At 40.6% G+C, this 27,951-nt stretch overlaps 1 protein-coding gene across 1 annotated transcript; it reads right to left on the bottom strand.

Moving 5' to 3' along the window:
* Positions 1 to 220: 220 nt before the first annotated feature.
* On the bottom strand, positions 221 to 25,543 carry yap1 (Yes1 associated transcriptional regulator). Its single transcript, XM_079677087.1, has 8 exons — positions 24,793 to 25,543; positions 23,255 to 23,490; positions 13,762 to 13,880; positions 12,511 to 12,624; positions 7,571 to 7,728; positions 5,532 to 5,659; positions 4,357 to 4,469; positions 221 to 3,442 (listed from the first exon to the last, which is right to left on the bottom strand). The coding sequence occupies exons 1-8, from the start codon at positions 24,991 to 24,993 to the stop codon at positions 3,207 to 3,209; spliced, it is 1,305 nt and encodes a 434-aa protein (XP_079533213.1). The 5' UTR covers positions 24,994 to 25,543; the 3' UTR covers positions 221 to 3,206.
* Positions 25,544 to 27,951: the final 2,408 nt, after the last annotated feature.

Raw genomic sequence — 27,951 nt, 5'->3', positions numbered from 1 at the left:
AAAAGATATTAAAAAAACTAATATGTCATAAAAATCATAGTACAGTCTGTCATGAGAAAGTGATACAAAAACTCATAGTATAGTACAAAAAAAGTCGTGATAGTATTTCAGAAAAAAGCCATAGCATGTCACGAAAAGTTATCACATAGTATGTAATTAAAAAGTAATTAAATAGCCACAGCATATCAATTAAAGAGCAATTAAAAACAGAATACTATAATATGTCAGAAAATCGGGTTTAGTACTATAAAACATATAAAAAAACATACAATTAATAATCAGTCATACAGTAGGTCGGACAGAAATGTTGTATAGAACTTCCTTTTTTTGTTTAAATATGTATGCATTAGACACTTTTATAACATTGCACACGTTAAAAATGTCATAAATGTTCTAACGTAGTATGCCATAAACAATTTCATAATATAGTGCGAGAGCATATTTGCGATGATGGTCAAAGCTAAACACAACATAAATACTTAACTATGTTTATAATGAATGGGGCTGTTTTAAAATCCATTGAGAACTTGCAGGTTTATTTTTTTGATTCTAGGTCACACACACACACACACACACACACACACACACACACACACACACACACACACACACACTTACCACAAAGTATATACTTTATTTCAGGCCAATTCCAAAGTATTATTATGAAGCACGATATAATGTAACAGAATTTATTTTTCTAAAACACATGCACATATCTATCAAAAAAAATGAACAGATCATACTGAATATAAATTCATTTCATGTGCATTTAGAAAACTCTAAATACAAAATCCTTTAACTTGTTTGATTAGTTCTACTGCTACAATGACAGTCAACAGCTAATATGCTCTGACGATTACACACTAAGTAAGCATAAAATCAGGTCTGTGTGACAAAATGTGTCATTGCATCAAAATGAAACTCTGTAGCCGTGCAATACAAGCACTGTAGTGTACCACTCATTTTAGTTGCATTGTTCTCACCAACACTGTTTATCTGTCTTTAATCCATCATCAACAAATGACTTAATGATCAGTAAAATCAAAACTAAAAAGAGGCTTCTCACACAGGATTAAAGAAAATTGTTCATGATCTCGGATCTAAAACAACATCAATATTGTTTCATCAAGTTAATGCTTTCAATTAAGCATCGGTTGGCAAAAATCAGTGTGACACCCTCCAAGGCTTCAACCCAGGGCATGTACGGCAGGCTGATCATTCAAAACTTACTGCAGTCATGCAAATATGTAGCCATATTTTGTGATAATGAATAATTGTTGGTGTGATGTCTAGTTACTTAGAGAAAATGTAAACATGTGAGCGCTTCAAGAAGAATCACTTGCTTCTCTGTTTTTAAACCTCATCTTTAAATGTCTGGGTTAGTCACTCAAAACAACCATCTTGTCTAAAAAGTAAAAAAAAAAAAAAAGAAATCTCTCAGCTAGACCTATTCAGACATGTCCATTAACACTTTCAACCTACATCATTTTCTCATTAGCTTATACAGTGTGTTCATACAGAGGCTGATTGACAAATCATACCGTTTCTGGACTGTGTGAAAATGGAGGCAACAAGTGTTTGCGTCATTACAAAAAAAACATCTTTGGAATCTGCCACAACAATTCCTGACTGAGATAATAACTGATTGTTTCTCAATTATTTCACAAAAAAATAAATCAACAATCCGTGTAACTCACCGCCATCAGTCAAACCCTGGCCTTCTACACTACCCCTCAACATGACTCTGAAACCTGCTTAAACTTGTCCTAGCTGTTTTCTATAAACCCCTCATTTCAACACACAGCGTCGCACAGAGGGGCCCCGCTCCCTCCTCAGGAAGACCACACATTTTATCTCTTGTATACTGTATTTGTCACAAGGTTTAATTGATCAAAGAGCTCTAGGTTCTTTTTAGCCAAGAGATCTGACTTTTTTTGGTTAATTTTTTCATAGAGATACTATAAGCTGCATGTGAACAAAAAAAAACAATAACACTAATATGTATAGTAAATCAGAGACAGGGTGAAAATCAGCTAAATGGTTAAAAAAACAACCCAAACTGAATCATTCTGTGTCTTGGCAGACTTCGGCACCACTTTGTGACATGGTGTGCTGTGATAACAGTAGACCCTGTTAAAATGTATTAATTCATCTATAAAAGAAATTAAAAACAACAAGCAAAATGCCATTTTGATCTAAGCTATTATACATATGTAGTAAACTAAAAAATAAAATAATACCTAAAAGATAAATCAAAGAATGAATCATGAATTAGGCTTGGATAAGACTGAGATACTTAGAAGCTAGGATTTAAAAACCAAAATAAATCCCTAAATCCCCCTTATAATGTGTTTATAAAACAAAAATAAAATTCTGATTATTGAACATTAGATAGAGGAAAGTGTTGCTGATGTAAATTCATAGAGTCTAATGCGTATTGCTGTGGTACAGAAACTGAGTATTTGTTCGTGTTGCTCACGTCTTAAAGAATACAACTGAAGGCACTTGATCTATCAAAGGTTTAACTTAGACTTGCTGGCACAGCCAAGCAGCAATGTAGTCGGTCCCCAGGCTCCAACCCCCCCCCCCCACACCCCCACCCCACAGCAAGCCAACATGCTCAAACTGGGCCTAACATTACCTTTACTCCAAATCAGTATTGTTCCATATGCTTCGAATACATCATTTTTGGTTTCTCAGGCTCGTTAAAAACAAACAAACACAAGAATAAAAATGTACAAGGCCAAATATAAAGCTACTTAAGCTAGATGCAATAGTCCCAAACGCAGTTAAGTAGTTCTGATTCATGCTATATTGCAAGAAAAGAGGCACCATAGAGTCCAGGTGATAACTGATGTCAGCAGTTCTTGCAGAAGAGTTCATGCACCTGCCCAGCTCAGCCATGAGGAGGAGAGACAAGGAGGAAGGTAAAGATGCCCTAGATTCATTGACAGATCTGTGAATGATTTTGGGGACCCTTGCGTTATTGTCTGTTCATGGGCCAGCCTTGAAGACACAGACAAAATAAAAGAGATAACACACCAGTGAAAAGAAAAGAACAATACTGCCTCAAAATAGGTTGGCTTTACACGCCGAGACAGAAGTTCAGAGAGGCTCGCTGAAATGTCTTGTAAAAGCATCTATGGCTCCTTCACAGATCAGAGCAGGCAGCAGTTCAGAGTGTGAGGAGAGGAGTGTGTGATCTTCTATAACCACGTGAGGAAGCTCTCCTTGTCGATCTTGGTAGCTGCCAGCACTGTCTCCATGTCATTGAGGATGTCAGAGCTCAGGGCCTCCTGGAGACTGGGCATCAGCTCCTCGCCCTCCACCGCCATGCTCTCACTCTCCAGGGTGCCCAGGTCCACGTCTGTACCCGGGATGGCGTCCAGGTAGTCGGGGAAGCGGCTGGGCTGTGATGCCATGGAGGGTGGAAGAGAATCTCCTAATGGACAGGAAAATATTTCATTTAATAATTTGACAAAGCAAGCTAGAGAGTGTTGGGTGGGCTTTACAGTAATGATAGAACTAAAACACATCTCTTATAATCTTTTTTTCCGGACCCTGATTATGATGTGAGAACAAAAAATATCTGAAAATAGTTGTTGTTTCAGTTTTTCATAATCTAAATTATGAAAGCCTAATTCATCATTGTGTCCAGGTAATGTGTCCTAATGATATTTGTTAACTGGATAGGTCCGAAGTATATATGTTTTCAAATTGTTATGTTTCTACTTGTAATACTGTTAGAGCTTACATTAGCAGAGCACAGCACATCTAGCTAGCTAGCTAGCATCAGGCAGTAGCATATTATATCTAGCTAGCTAGATATTTTAACTGTGTAGCCAGCAATACTGAGTAATCTGTAGGCTTTAGGTTCTTTACTTTTTCCAAAAATGTTATCGCATATTAGTCAGTTTGAAATTGTGCATATGTCCTTCAAACTCACATAAAGCAAAGTAGGAGTTTTGGGAGAAGACAGCTATGACTTTACACATATAGTAGAAAGACTTGTGAAATATCAACGAGCCAAGGCTGATAAAAAGCCACTGTCATCATCGCTAGATTATTTAAAGAAAATCTACTATTAACGGCACTAGAGTCAATAAAAGTTCATATCAGCAGCTTTTTATATGCAGAAGGCCTATGTTGTGACTACATGACTAAAGTTACAGGTAAATGTTGGATGTTGGAACAGGAGATCCATCCTATTCAGCCAACATGAATACAATGTGGCGTTTGACTAAACTAATGTGAGAGAAATAAAAAAACAGGGCATCAAACAGCAAAAGTTCAGCTAGTCTTTGCGAAAGGATCTAATGCTACAGATCACCCCGTTCCTTTTGTTTCCAGCCTCACCTGTGTCCATCTCATCCACACTGTTGAGGAAGTCGTCTGGAGTGCGAGGGACGCTGTAACTGCTCATACTCAAGCCGCTGTCTGTGCTCTCATCCCTGGAGTGATAGGTCCCACTGAAAATACACAAATCTTGATTATTCACTCTGTAAAATGCTATAAAACATTATTATTTTGTTGCGCTGAAGGAAAAAAAAAAGAAGCTTTTTTGGTCTCAGCAGTTTGTGGATGACCTTAATGACCTTCACTTAACTACTGGGAAACTGAACTGCATGAATCTAATTAACTGATCCGACAAAGCAAACACACTCAGTTATTAAAAGCACACAGGCTGCAAAGTAACAGTGACTTAATTCCCTCGGGGACCTTCCGCATACATCCACGTTTCAGCAGTTATCTGTTTGAACGACCAGGCTGAATAATCCACAGATTCACTTTTTTTTTCCTCTATTGCAGAATATTGCAAAAAGAGCAATGACGAATGGCGCAAACGGAGAGACAAAGAGGTAGAGAGAAGACATTTGACAAGCCTATACTAATTAGCAGAGGAAAAATATGTAGGCAGAGTATGGCAGAGGCAGGATGAATGAGGCCATTGTGAGAGCAGGGGAGTTGAGGCAACAGGGGGAGGAGGGGAGATTAGGTTGGCCTGTCTACTGACTGGACCACATGTTCTCATGGCCTGCTTGCTATTCAGATCCCTCCTCACTTCATCCGCTCACAGAAGAACTAGAGCTTGAATTGTGAGGAATAATATCCAAGAATACCATGGAGCAGAATTCACGGATAGTCCGAAAAAACGTCTGTCCCTTTTCTTATCACTGCTTTTTTAAGACCTAGTTTCAGACCATCTGGTATTCTTTAATTAAAATGAGTTTTTTTTTCCACCATTAAGATTCTGATTGCCTTCATTGCACTAGTTGTACACCAGAGGTCATCATTGTGCAATGAACTGCTGCTCTAAATGAGACATTACCATGTGAGGAGGGTTAAGCCCATAGACTGGCCTTCTGTGTTTTACTACTTGTGTAACTCAGGAAAGCTCTCACTGGAGCTCAAACAGTCCAGCACACAGATTCCCTCAAACAGGATACATTAAGTAAGAACAACTGAGCCAGGATGGAAGCCCCCACCCCATGTGCAAGAGATATGAGTCTACTCCTGCGTATCAAACCAACCTGTTGAGGAATGGGTCAGAGCTGTTGGCAGTCATGATGCGGGCATCTTGGGCCATAGGGGAGGACACAGGGTTTGTAATGCCATCTTGATCCATACTGGTGGGCAGCTGGTTCCTTATGGCCAGCTCCTGTGGAAAATAAAGCACAAATCCCATGAGCAACACAATCAACCTCACACGTCACACAATAAATAACCTAATGGCACAAATGCCATTGCTGCTGTGTTGCATTACATGTTAACTTAAGGGAATGTACAGACTGCCAACATGGCGCCCTCCATTTCTCCCCATACAGAGTGTCAAATTACATGAGGGGCCGACAACAGTTTGAGACAATTGTTTTCTACACATGCTCAGATAACGCTCTGATCAGATAAGTCTCCGGATATGAAGTCATGTTGTTCTTTTTCAACTCCTTGCCCTATAATAGGACCTTGAACGTGAAGGTGAAGTGACTTGACCATTTTGAAATGTAAAATTACCACCAATTGTTAAAGCTGCTATTGGAAATATTTAAGGGAAATGGACACACTCCATGAGGCAAAACAATTGTTGATATAAAAAAAAGTATATGTTTATCCTGCCTTTCCCTTTTTTTGCAGCAGTGCTTGAAGATGTTTTTACTTTTCCAACAACAAAATGTTATCACAAAATTCCTTGCATTCTGGGTTTGATTGAAAAGGATTACATTTATTTTATTGGCTCTCTTTTTGGCCATGACTGAGCAGCGCCAGCACTGGACTGCCACCAGCAAGTTGCATACATCGCCACCCGTTCTCCATCATAGATTTGCCATGTGGAATCCATTTGGGTGTGGCAAGTATTGCCCCAAAGTTGAACTCCCTACACGAGAATATAGTACGCACAATTGCCCAATCTCCTACTATAATCACGCTCTCCTATTTTTGCAAAAACAGTATGGCCTCTGTTCGTATTCCAAACATCTGAAGAAAGTTACGGAAATATGGGGGTTACTGTCAATAGTCTGATAGAGGAGCTCTTGGAATGTATACAGTCTGCAATACATTTGCACAATTTTATTTTCCATTACGCTTTTACTTTAACTGGAAAGTGTTGGTTTCAGAGGTGTTTTGAATGGTTGAGCTGTTCACGTGTCATGATCATATTCAATATTTTACCTGCAAAAATAATACATTTTGGATTTATCATTACACATACATGCACCAAAACAAGGAGCCAGGAAATAACTAAAGCATACACTTATATGACCTGGCTAGTTTAACCTTGTGTAAAGAAGTTTAGAAAAGTTAAAACCCAGTTAAGGCTTTGACATGGTAAAATATCTCTATTCTCCATCTGAAATCTATCAGTGCTTCCCATGTTTTTTATAATCCCCACCCCGCGTTAGGCAAACCAGATTTTTCCTTCACATGACTTTTCAGAAAATCCACAATAACCAGGTTATTCAAGCATGGAGGGCTATGCTCTGTGGACTTGCAGTAAGGACACATCTTTTTTTCTTTAACCTCTACAGCCTGAGGCCTGTTCATATTCAGGTCACTTCCTACACAGTGAACTTTCAACAACCCAGGGGAATGGCATTGTAAACAACAAGTCACCAGCACCCTCATTCATAATCATAAAGCTCTGTTTCTGTTAGTATGACACGGCCTTGAGTAAACTCCAGGACTGCTTTGCACCACCATGTGTGGGCGGCAAGGTGACACATTGCGGTTAGGAAGTGATAAAATTACCACAGATGACTCACAAGACTTAATTGCAGGGTGGTTAAACAATAAAGCCAAATCAAAGGGGCTTAAGATCCAATGCTATACCTACGAATTATGACTCATATTTAAAAGGCCTCTGAAGATAGTACATTGTGTTTCACTACGTAAATATTTTGCAGATGCCTCATTCAAACAGCCAGCAGTTGGCGGTCAATTGTCTTGCTATGACCCTAACTGTCTTTCACTCATTGAAAGTATGAAACACGTTACTTATTCGTCCATGAGGCCAAAGACTGTTTTCCAAAGGCCTTGGAATATTTGTTTTAATACTTTAGCTCCGATTCCTGACCTGTGGTCTCTGCCGAAGCAGCTCCTGTTGCTTCAGTCTCATCCTCTCCTTCTCGATCTGCTGCAGTCTCATCTGGTTGTTGCCTCCCATGAATTGTGGGGGTTGCGGCCCTCCCTGCTTCACTGGAGCGCTCTGAGTGATCCTCTGCTGGTTCAAGCCTGCAAAAAAATGTTTACAAAACAAATTGAACACACAATAATACTGTAAAACTTTTATTTTGTGTGAGTATTCAATAAATCACACATTAATGCTTGACAAAACTTGAATATGTGTGAAGGATGACTAGGTACTTTAGTATAACAAATGTTTTTAAAATCAACCTTGAATCTTGATGCCTACATGAAGAAATGTGTGTTCCCATACACCTACAATGCAGGATCTCCAGCTAACCACAAATACACTCTGCAACTACACCTTTTAATGCCTAGCTGCATTTAAACGCTGCATAACAAGACTGGCTGCTTGAGCGTTTTGCATACAAGGGGAAAAAAATAGTGGAGCCAGTGCAGCAGGTTGAGTAGGACAAGGGAAGTCCCAACATGCGTTTTCCGCCTAGTGTCTGAAACAACCACTATTCCTGTAAGACCTGATCCCCTCCCACTCACTGACTGACTAAGACAGGCTTTGTTGGTTTCGTACATTGCATCAGTTATGACTTATCCTTTCATTGTACTTTTTGTTCACTTCAAAACAAATCACAGATTATCCCTCAATACCGACTGGCTCCTTTCTCTGACCTTAGACAAATTAATGTAAAAAAAAACTACACCACTGTGCCACTTTACTTTCAAAGTTCTTTCACTCAACAAATGTAAGCCTAATTGCATTGTGCACCAACTCCATGTTTACATTATCCGAAACAAATGTGTGTATTGAAAACACAGCTGTTCCCCTGGGAAATCTTTGTTATTCTTTACTCTAGCGAGGGTGGGTCTAATAAACATGAGGATAAAAGCAGAGCACAGCAATCTATGCATGCAAAGTAGGTCACGCATTTTACCACTATAGTAGAGAAAGAGAAGCAAATGTGCCTGACCACGAGGGGTGTAACAGTAATGGAACCAATGAGGAGAGTTGTTTGCTTATACGCTTGAAGCACCAACCAAAACAAAGCCTTGACGGGGGCGCAATTTTCATGCGGGGCTGCCTCCCTGTGCTGTCCTGCCCGCCCCGGCACCTTTCTCATCACCATTCAATCACTGTCTGTTTACACTATCTCAAGAGATGAATGAACCGTGGCTCAGGGCTCTCCCTGGGAAGCTCTGCAAAGCTCCGCCCCGCCCTGCCGTCTCTCTCCCTCCCCTCCCTCTGTCCACGCTGCCTCCCCCAACAACCCCACCCCAGCAGCAGATACACATTCCCACAAACACACACAGTCACGGAGCCGCCTCCTCTCTCCCACACACAACTGAAGCCATGGGAGAGTGTGTTACTTGTCTCCCCTTCTTATCTCTAACAGATACTGAAGCCTTTTGTGGTTGGAATACTCCACCATAGGGGCACTGTTAACTGTTCTCAAGACAAATTATGCACACAGGCTAGATTTACCAATAGATTCAAAAAAGGATTGGTCTTGTTACTCTTGTTTGAACATATTTTCTGTCGATGATAACAATTTTTCTCATGTAATATCACTGATAGGAAGCCAGACATAGTGACCACTTTTGATCATATATCTAAATCTATTGGAAGGAAAAAGAGAAGACTTGCTGTAAAATTATTAACTTAACTGTTCATTTCCAACCACCAGAGTTTACAGATTATCATGTTTAACTTTGAACATACTTTCCATAACTTTCAGCAGTTGGCTTGTGTCCAATTATCTGTCTGGTTCTGTTTCTTTCAAAACTGAGTTTAATGTATGGATTGATGTTGAATACAGTAACATGTTAATGCAATTTAAATTTAAATTAACTGGAATTTGTGTGTTGTTAAAGAAAGTATGCATAAATAAGCGAGCAGGGCATATGACACACTATACCGTATGTTGACAAATGCAATCTTACAGCTGAGCTGAGATTTTTCCTGAAGCACTAAGTCAAGGACTCCTTCCCAGACCAAACAGCTAACTGAAAGCAATGCTACTCTCGGAACTATGCAAAAACAATGACAATATCGAAAGCAGGAATTACATCTGTGAGTGAAATAAGAGCGAAGGACAGGTTCAGTTCAGGGCCAGACTGATAGCATATAAAAGGAGAAGACGGTGTGTGAGTGTGTGTGGTTTTTGGAGGTTGTGGTTGAAGTCAGCAGCACATTGGGGCGGTGATAGCTGGTGGGCCATGAAGATAAGAGACAAGTTAATGCCGTCTGCCTTTTGTCTTCTTCACGCACCCCTGCAACACAACGAGCCAGCAACACAAGCCCTTATCAGCAAAATCTCACACCCAGGCATAATACACCACCAGATCACCTGGAGGCAGGTAGGGCCCAGGGTGTGCCAGCTGTGGGAAGTTCTCTATGTGGCCAGGGCTTAGCACCTTTAAAGGGTTTGGTAAATATTTGTCTGCTTTTGATTTAACAGGTTTAAAAAAAGGCCGCCTTGGGAAGGTGTTCTAGCGTTCAGATAAGCAAAGTGGAGCAACAGTCTGGATGTGATAGAAACACTGTTTAATCATTGAATACAACATTATGGTCTGAGTAAAGCTAGTCTGTGTTGACCTGGTGCTGCATGTCAAGGAGATGGAAGGTAAAAAAGTATTAGGCAATTATTTCACTACAAAACAGGTTAAAATAAAAGGTCTGTTGGATTTACTTATTGATTAAAATACAATCATTATAAAAAAATATAACAAAGCTGTTCAAAGAAACTGAAATAAACAAATATTGCAAAGCAATTATTTTTTTCACTATTTCTGCAACTTCTGTAAGAAGGGGTTAAAGGGTCAGATCGGCAAATGAATCAAAAGACACTTTTAGGATCAAATAAATGTTACTGTTTGAATCAAGGTCAGTGGGATAACCCAATGTAAAAAAAAAACCGAACTGCTGTTTTCTAATGCTATTTGCAGCACAAAATAGGTTCACCACCAAAGAAATTGCAGATATCCAAGATGTTGTAATAAAACATAATAAAATCAATCCGCAGATAAAACCAACACTGTCCAGCCTGCCAACTCTCGTGGTGAAGTACTCGACAGCAGAGGCAGAAAAACTTCAAATGACAGATAATGCAGCAATGTGTTGGACAAACGGCTTTACATTAAGGCTTCAAAGCAAAACATTAAACTCCCAGAGGAAATCTATGCATTTGTGCACTCCACTTTCCTCCCAGTATGTTTTTCCCTGCTGTTTCTCCAGAGTAGTATGTACAGAAAACAACATGTCCACACACAGAGGCCAGCCCCCCTTTAGAACCCAGCCACAGTGCACTCATGGCTTGTTCCCTGTTCACCACCTTCTTGGATCTTAAAGAGGATGCATGCTTATCCCGTCGGCATTTTCCCTCTGTTCCTCTGTTTTTCTTTCTTCCCCTTTCACCTTGCCTCTCCCTGCCCCCCACCTCCCCTCTCACATTGGAGTTCTTTGACTGAAAAGGTCTGGAACAGATTAAGAGTTGGACCACAGAATAAAGAGGCCTGGCAGAGATTCAAGTCTGTCTGGAGCTCAAGCAGAATGGGGCTGTGCCTGCAGTGGGCCTCACGCAGGGGAAAGCCAGCCGGCAACAACCCTCAGTTAAAGGCGCTCTGCTGCTTTTCTTCTCAAAGCTCAAATTAGCCTTCATTATCAAGGCAGCTGGCTTGTGATTGGAGACCTACATAGCAGCAGTATATATGTTTCTGAAGCTGAGGAGCCCATTTCTCTGCACAAATGTGAAAACATGTGACCAAAAAGCACACAAAGAAACATTTAGGTCACACTTATCAATTAAATAAGCTATTTAAAGTGCCTACTTATGTATTTTTGGGGATTTCTAAAGTCTCTAAGATCAAAAAGTATTATCAACAGCAGCGTATTACACAAGGTATAAATGTGAACATTTAGTTGTACCAAGTACAATAAGTATTGTATCAAATGAGGAGCAAAACAATGTTTTTTAATGGCACATAACGAGTTAACATGATCTCTTTCTCCCTCTCACTCGCTTTCAGGGGCCCAGCAGCCTTGTGTGTTCAAGACTTATAAATCTTCAAAGAGTTTGCCGATCAGAGCCGCCATTTTTTCCCAGCTGCCCCACTCCCCTTACAACTCTGTTTTGAACTGTTCCTGCCTGCCTTCAGAGGGGACTAACAATTGCTTACAGAAAAACAAAACTGCCCTTTAAGTGCAGGCTTGATAAAAACAGAAAAAAGTAAAGGTAAAATTAAAACAGGAAAACAGGCTGCGTGCTGATTTACACATGTTGCCTTTGTGAACCGGGGTGAGATTCCCTGGGGTATGCAGCTGTAATGAAGGGATGGCACCTGAAGCGTAAATGAATCAGAGTGACATAAGCAGGAACCTTCATCTCTGGAAGTCTTCCTTTGCAAAGGAGGAATAGCTCATTCCCATGGCCACAGAGAGATCTCAACACATGTACCAGGCCCTGTCACTGATTCACCGACCCTTTGGCCACCACACTCTGAAAGCTAACTGTCAAACTTAAACTCGGACTGGGGGATTAATGGCCAACTCAGCTGTTGCTCCAACACTAAAATGGCAGACAAAAGGTTAGGTGTGGATTTTGAGAGTGGGGGATTGGTGGAAATCTAGTTTCAATGGATAGTCACTCCAAAGCAATGTAGTGCAGTGAAATGAACAATGAATCACACATATCTGAACTCACTTATACAATGTGGTGATACATCTTGTATGGATTAGCCTTTACTTTCTACTGGGGAAAGTAAATGCCTGCCGCAAAAACCACACGTTTGAGAAAACTTTCACTATAGATTCAGTTATTTGGGTGCTTCATAATACATTGTACATTACATTGTATTTTGCTTTCATCGTAAACTCACCGAAGCGCGGGTCAAGTCGTGGGTCAAGCCAGGATGTGCTCTTGTTCTTGTGGTTGATGTAGTAAATTTCTCCCTCTGATGTAATAGCTTGTTCCCAGGCCTCAGGGAGAGGACCTGAGGGATAACAGTCAAAAATAATGTTTGAGAGATGATGATGATGATCTAATGGCTACAGTCAAATGACACCATCTGGGTTAAGATAAATTCCCTTTAAGCCTCACTTTTACAAATTTTGTCTGAAAATGAAGGCTCAATGTATAGTGCAAAAGGAAGTGTGTAAACAAAAGGTTGGGCCTTTTGCTCTTCCTGTTAGCTATCCTCAGTTACCAAAGAGTATTAATGTAAGTCTTTTGCAGTTACTTTCCCCAGTAGTGGAAACGGTGGTCAGTAGAAAAACTGAAGTAGCAGTGGAAAACAAAATGCAGTGTGTCTAGTGCAGTGTTTACAACTGTTTCCCAATGAAGGTAGATAACACTACCTCTAAAAGACTCTATAAATCACCAGATGACATTATATGCTAATTTGCATATGGGTGAAATGCAATAGGAAAAAACCCAGAGAGACCCCCTGCAGCATTGAGATGAAACTATAATATAATATATTTGAATATATTTCTTGCTTTTTCCATGATTGATTGGGTGAAAGTTATATAAGTCTATTGCAACTTTAACTATAATACATAATTGGGCATAGTTACAGAATAAGCATCATATGCAAAGGCTTGATGTTCAGGACAAATTGCTGCTTGTTATTTTTGAATCTTTGAGAATGTAATAAATCGTTGTCATTCTTTACAGAAAAAAAGCCTGTTTGTAACCATTGGAGACTATTCTTTCTTTTGTAGGGTTTACTTATGGGTTATCTAATGGTAGCTGCAAGGACTTGAGAATACAGAGAGCCTTCATCTCTAAACTCTGTGAGTCACGGAGCTCCCAAACATGTCAGACAGGACCTGTCACGTTCTATCTGCGTCTTACCTCACCTAGGGCAAATTCCATCTGCATGGCCAGAACTGAGGTACACATAGTCTTAGTGACATGTAGGAACTAGACTGCTTCTGACTACTAATGTATGTGCAATGAAAGTAAGAAAATGCCTTGAAATAACCAAGGAAATAATCAAACAATCAAGGAAATGTAGTTTTGTGTTAAATGTTGAAAGCCCTACCATTTGCTAAGCATTGTCTGTAATTCGAGTCATGTGCTGCTTTGCGGGGTAACACAGAATATAACAAAATCAACATGTACATACCACTGGCTGGGTTCATAATGTTCTGCTGCTGGACTGGCACAGAGCTGGGGGGTGCAGCCTGGTTCATCTGGAGCAGGGCCTTGCGAGGATCCTGCCAAGTGGTGGTTTGATCAATGTGGCTGTAAGGAGAAGAGAAGGCAACATAAATAAGTGAACAAAATAAAAGTATCAACCAGTGTTTAGGTGTTAAGTTAAAGCCAGGGGCCATATCAATGCAAAACAGCAGATCACATGCAGGAACCGTCGAACCGATGACTCGGAACAGACTCAACAAGCTCTTTGATTAAAATGCTGAATGTAACCCCTGCTTTCTGTAAACAATGACTGTTACAGGAAGTCAGCTGTGGCAGTTTGGACCCAGTCTGAACCCACAATTCAATATAAGACTGAGATATTTTTCACTATAAGTCACCTAAATCTGTACGCCAGAAGCGAAATGGAGGAACAACACCTTGTTTTAAAAAATAATAATTTTAAAGTTAAAAAACAATAAGAAAAAACTATAGATAATTTAAAAATAAATCATGTCAAACCAATGTGTCTGTAGGTAGGCTTAACAATTAATTGTGAATGTCTAAGAGGCTATGATTGGTTTCAAAACAACTATTGTGATGTCAGACAATGTTGCTCCATCTATTTTACGGCCTGTCTCTGCCGGGGGACAGGAGCGGGGGGCCTGGGGGGGGCAAGGGGAGGTGGAGGGGGGCATTGTGTTTCATTCTGTGAAGGCATTGATAATTAGTGCTTTGTTGGTACTTGTTGCTTGATTAAGATGGAAAGCTAATACAGGAAGCCCTCCTCTCCCGAGCAGGACCCTCTCCATTGAGGGAGGGTCAGTCCCAGGGCTCAACGCAGGGGGTCCTTTTTCCTGGAAGTGCCTCGGACACTGTGGAGTGTCAGGGGCTTTAACAATCTGGCGCCACATTTACAAAGCTTTCACCTGCTTGACAAAGGCACAGACTGAGCTACGACCTAAAACCCGACTATTCACTTGTTCTTTTTTTTGTTTTTCTGAAACATCCCATTTAAAAAGACCCCCCTCACCTCAGACAAATAACTTCTTTATGCCACACCGCAACTCTTTTGTTTTTTAATATAGCAGAATTATTTGGTACAAAGGACAAAATGAAGTGTAATGCAATTGAAAAACACCCTCTGTATTCTATATGTTGCTATAATTGTGTCCCTCAACCCTCTGTGATTCTTTACGACCCGCTGTTAATTTGATACCCATGCGCCATCAGCCCAGATTTTGGAACAGCTGGGCGAAGTGAGAGATTCAGAGAGTTTCTCTTGGCCTCTGCGGTAATCCCAGCCTGTCTGTCTGCTCTCTATCCCAGGCCGAAGAGCGAGAGGGCCTGACTCAGCACTCCCCCCCCCACACACACACACACACACACACACACACACACACACACACACACACACACACACACACACACACACACACACACACACACACACACACACACACACACACACACACACACACACACACACACACACACACACACACACACACACACACACACACACACACACACACACACACACACACACACACACACACACACACACACACACACACACACACACACACACACACACACACACACACACACACACACACACACACACACACACACACACACACACACACACACACACACACACACACACACACAATGCAACCCATTTTGAAGCCCCCTCTTGTTTATGCTTTACTGATCAAAGGAGCTGCCAAATCCCCTACCAAACCCTCCCCCCAGCCCTCACACACACAAACACCACAAACCAAGCAAAATAGCTGGAACTGCTCAGATTGGAGGGGCCCCTTGAGAAAGAGGGGTCATAGGGAGCGGGGTGAGACAACTACAGAAAAGAAAAAAAAAGGGATTGAAAGAGGGAAAAAAACCTCTACGGAAGCAATCCCTCTGAATTTCATTGGCTGCATGAGTTGCTGTGGTCCTGTTACACTCGGAGCGCCCGCCCTCCCCCTTCACTGCCTCCGAGTCCTTCCCACTCTGGAAACTATGACATTTATTATAAAGGGGAGGGGAGAACAGGGGAGGAGGCTTGGAGAGGAGCACTGGGATAAGGGAGGGCTTATCGTAAATGAGAGGCCTGCACATCCTGGTACACCAATCCCGAACGAATGTGCAACAAGTGGAAAACACTGATGGAAATAAACAACCTCGAAGCTTCCAACAACGCTGATCATAAATTATTCTTCGCTCCCCCCCTAACGTGTGCTCCTCTTAGCACAGATGAGAGTACAAATATTGAATTTTCTTTCAAAGCCCAGCCTGCGAGGTTAGTGTCTGTAGCTGAAATCAATCATAAGACATGTCAACAAAGCTTCAGTTTAAACAGAGGAGATTACAATCTTAGACCTTGTGATAATCTCCACACACTGTGAGAGCTTCCAAGTCAGCACTGCACTGTATTCAAAGTGCCTGTACGTGGGGACTGGTAAATAAGTTACCAAGAGCCAGTAATTCATCACCAGATTTGAAAACTAAAAGATAATCCATTCACTAAACCTGCCTCGAACCCTATATGGCCAGGGCTATACACCGCTTCCTGTCGGTTAAACATAAAACAAAACAATGTCATGGCAACTGTTGGGACGGCTGGAGGCCACCAGTTGCTGTTAGGAATTGCTGATGATCTGCAACCTCCACAGTCACAACTGCTCGGTGTTGTCTTTACATGTCTCTGACACCATGGCGAGCTCAGCAGGACCACCGCACCCTCCCCCCACCTCCATCCCCGGGGCAGGGCAGGGGGCACAAACTAGTGGTGGGTCCGGCTTTGTCCACACTAATGCAGCTACATTGGAAAACAACGTTTACATGTTTGAGGTTTACCAACCACAATGCTGTTTTTAAATTTGTTTTTAAAGGGTTGTTGTCCAAACTGAGACGCCAAAACATCAAGCGAATATATCAAGTGAATCTTCATGAAGAACTGTGGCTTTGGTCACATGATATTATACTCTTTCAAGCACTGCAACTCTAAACTTATCTAGATAATAAACGTAAATGTTGGATAGTTTGGACCAGACATCACACAGACTTCACCCTGCCAGCTCCCTTAGTACAAAGTGTGTGTAACTTCTGATTGAGACCATGTGTGAATGGAGCAGGCATGCTGATGACGTGCATCTAGCAGCTGGTGCAAAATGGGAAGAAAATAAACATCAGAGGGTGAAGAAGGGGGTCATATACATTAAGACCCACCGGAAAGGCCAAACTGAAAGACGACAAGATTGAAAATGTCTGTCTTTAAAGTCTAACGCAAACATATTTGGTTGATTATAACAAAATTACAAACTGGCTATTGGACTGCGTTGTATCCATGTCATGTCCTTTTCATTCAAATCTGTAGTCGATGATTTGATTTCATTCTAGTCAGTACTGGTTATGTTAATGATGAGAAAACTACATTTGTATACAGACACATTTCAAGCCTTGAGATGAAAGGGCAGATGTATAACATTTCAAGTTTTCAAGTTTCAAAGCATTGTTTGTTGAATCGCTCCATTCTCTTTATAACCAAACATGTTCTAATGTTTGTATTGGGGATAACAGGTCAAAATAGCAACACAAATGTAATGTATCTGCATTTTTGTGGACATGTCCAGAGACAATTTTAAGTGGTATTCTGTTGAGAATCACTTAAGATCAAACATAACCCATAATTAGCTTACTAATAAAAAACTGTAAATGGCCAGGTAGTGCATTTCAAAAGAGGGCAATGTGGTTCAAACGTGACCCGTTATCAAGTTGGTCGCCCGTAGTGAAATGCTTTACTTGCTCATTTTTGCTCAAGCTATCATCATGGTCGACTGTGGCTGAGAAAGGCAATAAGTAGGACTCTTGATCCACTTGACATCTCCTTGACTGATGGCCCAATTATCAAGGTGGCGTTTATTGTGCCTGTGTTATTTATAATGTGTGTTGCTGAGAAAGAAGGAGGGTGATCTTTCACATCGAGGCTAAACTTGACTTTGCTTTGCTTATTTGGCGTACAACTTTTCTGTCCGGTGCAATTTACATCAAAGAAGGTCAGTAACAACTTCTTTCTATACTGAAAATCAGTCAAAATCAAATGTATCTGGATCAGTAAAGACCAAATCAAAATATTTAACAGGAGTCAGCTTTAAAGAGTAACTTTGCAGAAGCCCAACACTTGAAAATCAGAGCGAAAAAGTCTGAATGTTGCACTTGTTTCAGAGACCTCATCTGTTTACAGTACTATGACAAACTTCCTAACACAGATTGCCTGTTTACATCCTTGAAATCTGTGGCGCTTTCATCTGGCTTTGGGGAGACCGTTCTATCCAAAAATAAGTGTGCTCCGTGGTTTAACATTCTCCGAATAAGGTCTGCTACCTGCCAAAACAACAGATCAAAGCCCGATTCGAGGCCAGATTGACTGTTTATTCCACTCAAATGATCTCTCTTCATAACTATGTCAAAAGCTGTTTTTCACTGGTGTGAAACAAGAGAGGGAAGCTATTGGGAGTGCAGCAATGATGAAACACACCCAACAGCTGAGTTGTCAAATGTTAAAAATGGGATCCTCAGGCCACAGTGGCTCCACCCTGGGAGTAAATGCTTGGAAGGTGGTTGAAGCGGAATGACTAAAGAAGTGCACTGAGGGAGGCAAGATGTAATAAGGCCACTAAGATGGGGATGACCACCTCTACTCTGGTTGACTGGGGATGCCTGGCTGCCTCTCTATCAGCAGGACATCATCAAGAGAGATTATTGGGGCAACCTCTGTGACCCTATTGTGGCTTTAAGTTTCCCTTTGAAGGAGGGTTTGTATCACCATACTTCCTAACGAAGCAACTAATTCACAAAGTGCCCGAATGAATGGAGCTTTGAAGGTTCAGTTTGACTGTTGTTTATTTTCAAAGAGTAATTAAAAAGAAACATGCAATTAAGTGTCAATTTAGTGAGATTTAAAGGAGTTTTAGCAAAAACTGTGTTGACAGCAACATAATTAACACATGAATTAAATCCCATGCAATATCACCCTTGTTATACATACATTATAAAAGTAAAAATAGTTTGCAACTGAATGCAACTGAAAATCGACAACTTTTCATTTCTTCCAAGCACTATTCCATAAGGTGCTATGGTTTGAGTAGTTTTGGGAACTCTATAAAACCCCACCTGAGAGGGCCCACTTCTCAGATACTACATCTGTGTGGAGATGCCCTCAGCGACAGTGCACGCATTGATGTCTGGAACAGAGGTGTTACATTAAGACTTTGGTAAACACTAGCCTGACTTTCTCACAGTCCCATTTGTGTACTGAGCTGACAGGCCCCAGTGGAACAGGAAGGGCCTTGTCTGTGTGTGTGGTCAATAAACCAAAAGTTTGTCAAACACAAAGTTGCTCCAAATGAGGGCTCCAGGCAGGCTGACAGCCAGGTCTTCCCAGCACCATTTGTGACCGACCGAGTGGCCTCGCTTCTGAACAGCTTAGTAAGAAACCCAATTTGCGTACTTATCACATCAGACTATCAAAGAACAGATGGTACTGAAAAGGTCATGGTATTATATTTGATGTTGCCGAGTATGAAATCAGTGTGGGTCTCTCTCAATGGACTGTGGGTAATTTAATATTCAAATACTAAATATACATGTTTTTCTTTCCAAACAAAGTCAAATCCTTTTTTCGTATGAACTTTAAATGTATAGTATCCTGAAATATTACTATGGAAGTACATTAGTGTGGAGGAAATTCAAATATGATCTCATGGACCAAATCCACACTACACAGATATACAATGAGAGCATAAGGTCAAAACAAACACTTTGGTCTTTCCTGCTCTAATGGGGGGTTCCTTTGACTCATATTTGGTGCAACAGATGTTCAGGAAACCCCATATAGTGCTGCTTGACTAGTTTTCAGTCGGTTTAGTGTTCCTGGTTTAGTGTTTCTGTTCTATCAGGACAGTGCAGCCAAGCAGTGAAAAAAATACAAAAAAAAACAAGTTAAAACCTATGATAAAGTGTGGAAGTTATAAATTAGCATATCTGGTCACTGTAATGTTTTGATGAAGTTAAGTTAAATTTGGAAAAACATTGTGGTTGTGGGAACCCAGGCTCATCCAAACAGTTTTAAATCCAATTGAGAAAACACAAAAGTGTCCATCAAAACTCAGCTCTACCTGCCCCTGAGGGCACAATGGCTGCTCCCCCAAAGCTTCCCTCTGCTTAGGGCTGACTTCCCACGGACTCAAAGCTCATTCAAAGCTGCATTTAATAAGCGCCCGGAAACAGTGATTACCCCTCCTAGTTTACCGGTGTGTCTAAATTAGAAACCTTCATTAGTTTATGACCCAGCCCTGGAGACCGGCCCTGCCCCCACCCCCACCCCAGCACCCAGCAAGGTGACCCCACCTCCCTGCCCCTGCTGTCATAAATCAAAGGCCACAGCAAACTGCTGGAAGAAAGAGGAGGAAAGGTCAACAGACTTTGTTGACATTCTCCCAGTCTTCTCCCAGCTTAAGGTTTTGTGTTATTTGTGTTCTAATCACAACAAATTGAGATTTTCTGAAGGAGATTGCTCAAATCTTAATCCCATTTTCATAAGGGTTACAACCGTCAATTCATTTCATAATTAAACTGTTGATGTTTTTATTATTTAAAAAAGCTATGACAGAGCTAGGCTGACATTTTAAGGTTCCATAATTACATATAGGGATTGGAGAACGGCAAAAAATCTTCACAATTGAGAAGCTTACAAAATATATATTTGTTCAAAAAAATAAATGATTTTAATGATTTATCACCATTAATCTTACGAGGCGTAACTAATCAAATGATTAGTTAATTATTCCAGAACTTGTTTCACTCGCACTAAGTCCATGATTTACTGTCATCTTCTAGCTTGACAAGAGCTGGACCTTTAAGATGTGAAGAACACGGTGAACAAGGTGAAACCCTCTGCCCTCTCTCACTGCCATCTTTAAACTTCATGTCAACCATTTGTCTATTTCTGGAAAGCTCACATGAGTCTCAACAGGCCTGTGGTCTGAATAAAGATTACTGTTTCACTGTTGGGACAAAGGGAGGGCCGCAGTTTCTCTTGGCCCCTCTTCTAGTCATCTCCACATGGCTGCCATTTAACTCCATTGACACAAAAGAGGCACCATCACAGCGCCACGGCTCCATTCATACCAAAACGGAGCCGGGGTTTTAAAGGGAGTGGGACATCGGCAGCACTGCTATGACTCACAGAGGCAACCCCGCACTGTTTGGTCCTATAGTGTACAAGTAAACAACAGAAGTGGAGAAGCAGATGATTATAAAAAACAACTTTCACCCAGAGTTGATTTATCTCTCAGGACAACAGCGGTCACCTGAGTGAAATGTGAACCCCCGCTCTCTCTCTGCTAGCTGGTGACAGGCTCCCCACCCCCACCCGTCCATCCAACCCACCCACCCACACACACTCTCTCTCTCGCTCTGCTTCACTCCTTCTGCAACATGTCTCGGTCAGACAACCCCTGTTTATAAATAGGGGAGTGTCTTCTCCAGCAGCTCTGCCGAGACCGCCTGTATTCCAGATCAAATATCTGCACTTTGATGTGCTGCGTATGGAAGACGTCTCCTGGAGTTTTCCTTACTTGAACACAAACACGGTGTACTACTCTTTCTACAGTTGTATGACACGCCCGTCAAAACACAGCTCCTAACATGGCGATTCAACCATTTTTCCAAAGCCAGAAAAAGAAAGGGGCTCTGACTTTGGATAAGACTTGTAAACACGTTTGAGAAGAGACTTGTTATCATCTAAAACCCATATTTTAGCATTAACTTTTAGAAAAACAGGATAATGTTTAATATTCAGGGTTTACAGTGCATTTTATTTGAGAAGGATGGCCTTGTTGACATTGGTACAAATGTCAATAGAGAATAGTTGTCTTTTAAAATGTTTCATTGTGCCGTTATCACTGATAAATAAATCTGAGGCAATATATTTTATCTGCAGTACTGTTTTGATTTCAAAATAAAAACAGGAGGAAAACTTAAACTTTGCCAGTTATGCAACTGTAATACAACAGGAGGGGGGGGCATCAGATTGTTTCAATTTAAAAAAGAAACTTGACTTAATATATATACACAACCGGCAACAAAATGTAATATTGAAACAAGCGTTTGAAGTTATACAAGATTGGACTTTGCAAGTTAAACTTCACTGTCTGGAGGCGCAGTAGATGCAGTGATCCTGGAAAAGTCTCTGGGAATAGTGTTTTCTCTCTCCTACCCCCCCCAGTCCTTTTGTACAATTTTAGAGGAGCCTCCTTACAACGGTCCAGATGTTCTCCAGATGTGAGACCTTAAAACATCTGGTACTGAAAGCTCTTTTCGGATCCAAGTTAATGTGAGGCTATCATGTTTGTCCAGATTCTCTGTCAGAGAGTTATATTTCCTACAGCTGACAACATTTTGCCTTTAAAAGCAGCACGAATGAAGACTTTTGATGTCAAATCTCCAAACATGTGCTATTCAGAAGACTGTGGAACATTTAAAAATGAGCAGATTAGCTTAACACAAATTATTGACAAGGATACCACTTTGATTACTAGTTCAATCCTTATTTTCTTAGCACTACAGAGCATAAAGTCAAATACATAAGAAAGTCATTAAGAATAAGAAGATCCACTATACCAAAAAGCAACTATTTAAGACTGTGGATCATCAGTGTGGAGGAGATCTGCTCCTTAGTGGATGAGTTTTGCAGAGATGTCTGTCCTTTGCTGTCTAGGGCGGCTACAATGATCCATTGTTTCTACTGAAACCTGAGCCCAAGAAAAGGAACACTACATACAGCAGCAGTCCCTCAAAAGACTTCTCTCTTGTTTGCAGAGGCCACCAAATGTAATAACCTACAATTCAACTATTACAATTGTCTCTTTTTGAGCACACTGGCCAGCATTGTGCACTGTAGCAGATTTGCAAATTATTGTCAGCATATTGTACTGAGCAGAGCTGTACTATGTAAGTCCGTTCTCAAGACGACTTCTCTGGAAACTTGGAGTCTTCTTGACCGTAAGTGGAAGATCAAATATTCCCTTCTTTCCAAAACTGAATGTAAAATACGCTTTCGATATGTGCTTGTAATGCTGCATACTTAGCAAATTGAAAGGTTCAATTACATGCATGTTGAACCTCAAAATAGTCAACATAATGGACAAGATGGTTGGGTGGTTGACATTAGATATGACAGAAGCCTAATTTCTTACTCCTAATATTGTGAGGTGACAAAGACTTCATCAGGATGCAATTTAGTAACAGTAGTACATGAAGATGTCTAGAGGGCTGGGATATATAGCAATATAACTGTTTATCTACTTTTTATCCTTTCATTTTTGAAAACAAATGATTTTAAGTTGCAAACCTTTTACGTTTTTCAAGGACTGTATAATGCAAGAGACAGTGTTTACGCTTTTTGCAAGCATACTTACTTGAGGAAGTATCGCTGGCCAGAGCCTGTTTTGGCCATCTCCCACCCTGGGGGCAGAGGCACGTCATCAGGAATCTCATAGGAAGACTGACGGAGATGTTGAGGGGAAGCACCTGGAGGGGGCATGCCAGACATGGAGCCACCGCCAACAACTCCCAACTGCAGGGAGGCCGGGGACGAGTGTGCACGGACATGGTGGGGGGTGAGAACTCCTCCGCTCCCAGCGTCAGTGCTGGCCTGTGACGTGTGAGAGGAAAACCAGTATGAATGCAGTCCCATAGATTTGAAAACATGGGATTTCCTCATAGCGACATTTTTATTATAATGTGTTTATTTATATTCTTATGAAGCTAAATGAATGTGTCTAACACTAAAAGCTGTTTCAATATTTGTAGTGAAAATAGATATTGTTAAAGAGCTATATATATATATATATATATATATATATATATATATATATCTTAGAATATATGAATATGTCATGTGTGAGATTATAAATGTATTGATGAAAGGACAACATCAGCACAGATTTTGATCTTGAATAGAAAATACCATCGTGTATTTAAGGCCTATACTTAGATAACAGAAAAGGTGATTTTTCTACATTACCCTGATTTAACATTTCAGTGACTTCTTACACGTTATAATTAGGCTACTTCGCTGCATGTTAGGACGTTCTATGCATGTGTAGGCAAGTTTGAGAGTTGTTTAAGGACGGGGGTGGGTGGTGGGGGGGGGGGGTTCCGAGGCCTGGGTGGGACAGAGGAGAGCGCAGACTCGCTGCACAACAACGCATGCGCACTGACGACAAAACTCCACAGAGACCACAAGCAACAGTTGTGTGGGGGACGGTACAGGGGGAGGGATAAGGGGGTTAATAGGACGAATTCAACAATCGCATATGTTCTAAATGGCTCATCATCTTGATGACAAATCTCTGTTTTTGAAGATACCATGAGATTGTGTCAATATAGGTGCTACCCTTCTGTAAATATACAAAGGAATCTAAACCAAACAGTTACACTTATGTGCAAGTTCACTTGCACTCTGAAGGTCCAGTCAATCTGACAACTCAATTGAAGTGTAATACAATTATTTCAGCACATCTTTTCACTAATATAGCCAACCACTGAAGAAAAACAAATAGATTTGCGAATACTTTGGTTAGAGTTTAACTTTTACGCACAGGCCCCTAAGGCCTTTTCCCTGCAGTGATTTTTTTCCGAGCTAGTTCCAACTTGTTGAAACATGTAAAGCTCAATGAACTGCAAAAAACATGTGAAAGAATGTGGGGTAAATTGACGTTTTAAGTGCAAATAACCATTAACTATATAAAAATGCATTTATATCCTATGATGTGCACTTGGAATAGAATCTCCATGCACAGTTGTCAAAGTCTACAAACGAAACGACTTCACAGTAGAATAAAGTAACTTTAACTGGCTGTAGGCTTCCAGTCACGTACCGAGGGCCCCCACACACTGGGCCTGGCTCTAGCGTAATTTCTGGGAAGGGGCAGAGGAGACAGGGCGGGCTTACTTGTCTGGAATGGGACTTTGGTTCAGGGGGTTTGAAGAAGGAGTCTGGCAGTTTCCTCATCCTCATGGGCACACATGGGGGCACGATAGTGTTTTTCGGGTTCATCACGGCGTTAAAGAGAGCCTCCAGGTCGGTCTCAGAGTCGCCCCGTACATGGACGATCTGGTGTCCGGCAGGAGGGTTGTGCTGGCTCGGATCCATTCTCCCAAAGCAGTCGGCAAACTTTATGTGTCCTAAAAAGTCGCGTTGAGAAACTCACAAAAAACAAGTTTGAGCCAATCCCAAACTTTTTTTTTTTCTTTAACACTGCAGGAAATATTGACGACACTCAGTAAAAGTTACCCCGAGTCATTCTAAAGTTTAACAGTCGGGTGTTTTTTTTTCTTTTTCCAAAGTGTGTTAGCTGTCGAAATCTGCAGTGAAAGACAGCGCTTTCCTGTTGTTTCTTGCTGGCATACTTGTGAATGTAACAAAGCGCATATCTACTCCACACTGGAATCTGTGTTGTCGTCCCGGCCCAACTTTTCCAAAAAAAAAGAAAAAAGCAGACGCAGCCACAGAAGACGAAAAAGGCAACAAACGCTTGGCTTGATAGGTCCTTCTTGTTCAGCCAAGTTGAAGCTGTTAGTGTATATTCTTACAGGAAAGATTCATAGTTCGTACAACAAATCTCCGCAGCTCACTTTCTAGAAAAAACTTTTGCTCCAGTCGGGTCTAAACTTTGGGCAGGACATCAAACTTTATGACTCATGGGACGTCTCCTCCGGAGGCGGGGCTTGGCTTTAATTGGGACAAGAGTCTTTAAAGGTACAGTCAATGTAGCCCAGGGGCCCGAGTGGGACCAAGGGCCTCCACATTTATTTGTGCAAAACATTTACCTTCATTTACAACAAAACACGAGCTTTAAATGATATAAACCAAAAATAAATGTTATGCGATTAATGTCACAACTTTTAATGTAAAAAATCATCTTACTTCAATTTCTCAGGATTTGACAGTATCCACATGGTGACTTTTGTTATTGTTTTATTGAATAATGGATGACCTAATAGTCATGTTTACACATTAATATCATTATCGGGTATTTGTAAGTATTTATTTTTGGCAACCTGTTGAATTCAACAAGGGCCCCCCTGCTGGTGCCAACTGGAACCCATTTGGGAAAACATTGAATTATGACTGTGCCAGAGTGCTAAGTAAATACTGTAAACAACTAAAAAGATATGCACGTTTCATAGTACTGATATACTTAACCACACGTTACCTAACTTTTACATCAACAGAACTCTGCCATGCCAAATAGGTATAACAATTGCTTAAACGGTATTTCATTTGTACAGGATTATTTACCTTTAGTGTTTTGAGGGCTCGTTTAAAATGCTTACAAGATTTAATTTTACATTTTTTTTTTTTTTTACATTTTCACTACTTTTCAAAATGTGTTTTGTGTTCTTATATTTAGAAAAGGCCATAGTGTATATCTTTAGGCTCTTTGTTGTTCAAATATAAATTATTTTATCGTTTATTATGGCTTTGGATGATGACACAACATTTTCACAACTCAATGATTTTAACAATAATTGAAAACCACTCTCCCTCCCATCAGTGTACACAGTGTACTATTTTTCTCTTCTTTTTTTACAGTGCTCATGAAAAGTAGATCCATGCAGTTCCCACAATTGTTATGCTAATGAGGCCCCTCTTCCATTGAGAAATCATTTTGTCAAGATCCACTCTCTTTGGATACAGAGGCTCTGTTTCAACTCTTTTTCCCATACATCCACTGAATGAATGATTATGAAGCCCTATTAAATACCCGCAGACACTGTAAAGCCTCGATGAACAGATTAAAGAGCTTTGCTCTGCCACTCACACACACATGCTCGGATGCAGGTCTCAAGTTGTATTTGTCCATACATTGTTATTAATTGAAGTTATTATATTTGATTTGATTCCAAAAATTTAAGATGAGCAAAATAAAAGGTATGAACATATCAGCATGCAACACTATCACATGCACTTTCACCATGCTTCACATAGTTATTCAGTCCTGCATAAATACATATAAATGTATTTTATTAATTGATGTACCTCCTTTTATTCTTAATATCTCCACTCAAGGCGCATTAATAAATCCCTACACCTCACTTTTTAAGTCTACAAATGACTTATTAATATTTGTACACGCCTCACATATTTTCATGTATGAATGATAACTTCTGTGCACACATGCTTCAAGTGAAGAGATGTCCATTGTTTGAGTGAAAGTGGTCATTTTCACATCATTGTAATGCACTCAGACACATTAAAGAGATGGACTGCAGTGTCCCGGCAGCCCGAGGGGAGGGGACCACCCACCACGCAGTTTGGTCACTTTTTGGTCTCTTCATGTCTCTCCCCCTGACTGTTGTTTGGTTGGATGTTGCGAGATATCAGCAGAACCTTTTTTTTTTCTCAATTCCAATTAATGTTATGAAAGTCATGGCGGATGGGAAAGTCCTCCCTGTTTAAAACGCGTTGGTCTGCTGTTATTATCGGATATAGTGACGCACGGTGTTGCTACAGACAGCTGGGCAGACGGGGGCTTGAGTGCCCCCTACAGTCTTTAATCGGAAAATACAATATATAAGGTATATACATCAAAACAAGCAGCCTGGTTCCCTGCCCGCCTCCCACAATTTCAATTTGCTTTATTGGAATTAATCTGTGTTGCCAACGCAAAGGAAAGAACTAGCAAAAGCTAAAGGAAATAAGAAACATAAACGGAAAACTGATAATAACCTTCACAATCACATTCCATATCCAGACCCACTTTGTCTACCTTTCCTTGGAATTTCATTATTTAAGTAGGCCTACAATCACAATAGTGATTGTCAGCACTACAGTGGAAATAAGTAGAATAGTTTTATTTTTCAATTTTATACATCAAATATTATTTTTTTCTATACTTTCTCATCTCTTTGTAAAACCTGTTCAAATGTGCACTGTGTATAAGGTTTAATGTGTAAGTACAATTGAACACACCAGTTGAAAAGGCTGTAACCTATTATCAAGTCTGTTTGAACTTTTTACAAGCATGCAATTATAATTTGGTTTTACAGAAACTGGGCCAGACCAGACAGTCATGCATTGCATGTTAAATGGACTGTAAAAAACATG

Source organism: Notothenia rossii (genome assembly GCF_949606895.1).
Source record: "Notothenia rossii genome assembly, chromosome: 4".
Classification (NCBI taxonomy): Eukaryota; Metazoa; Chordata; class Actinopteri; order Perciformes; family Nototheniidae; genus Notothenia; species Notothenia rossii.
This window is presented reverse-complemented; position numbering and strand designations above follow the sequence as displayed.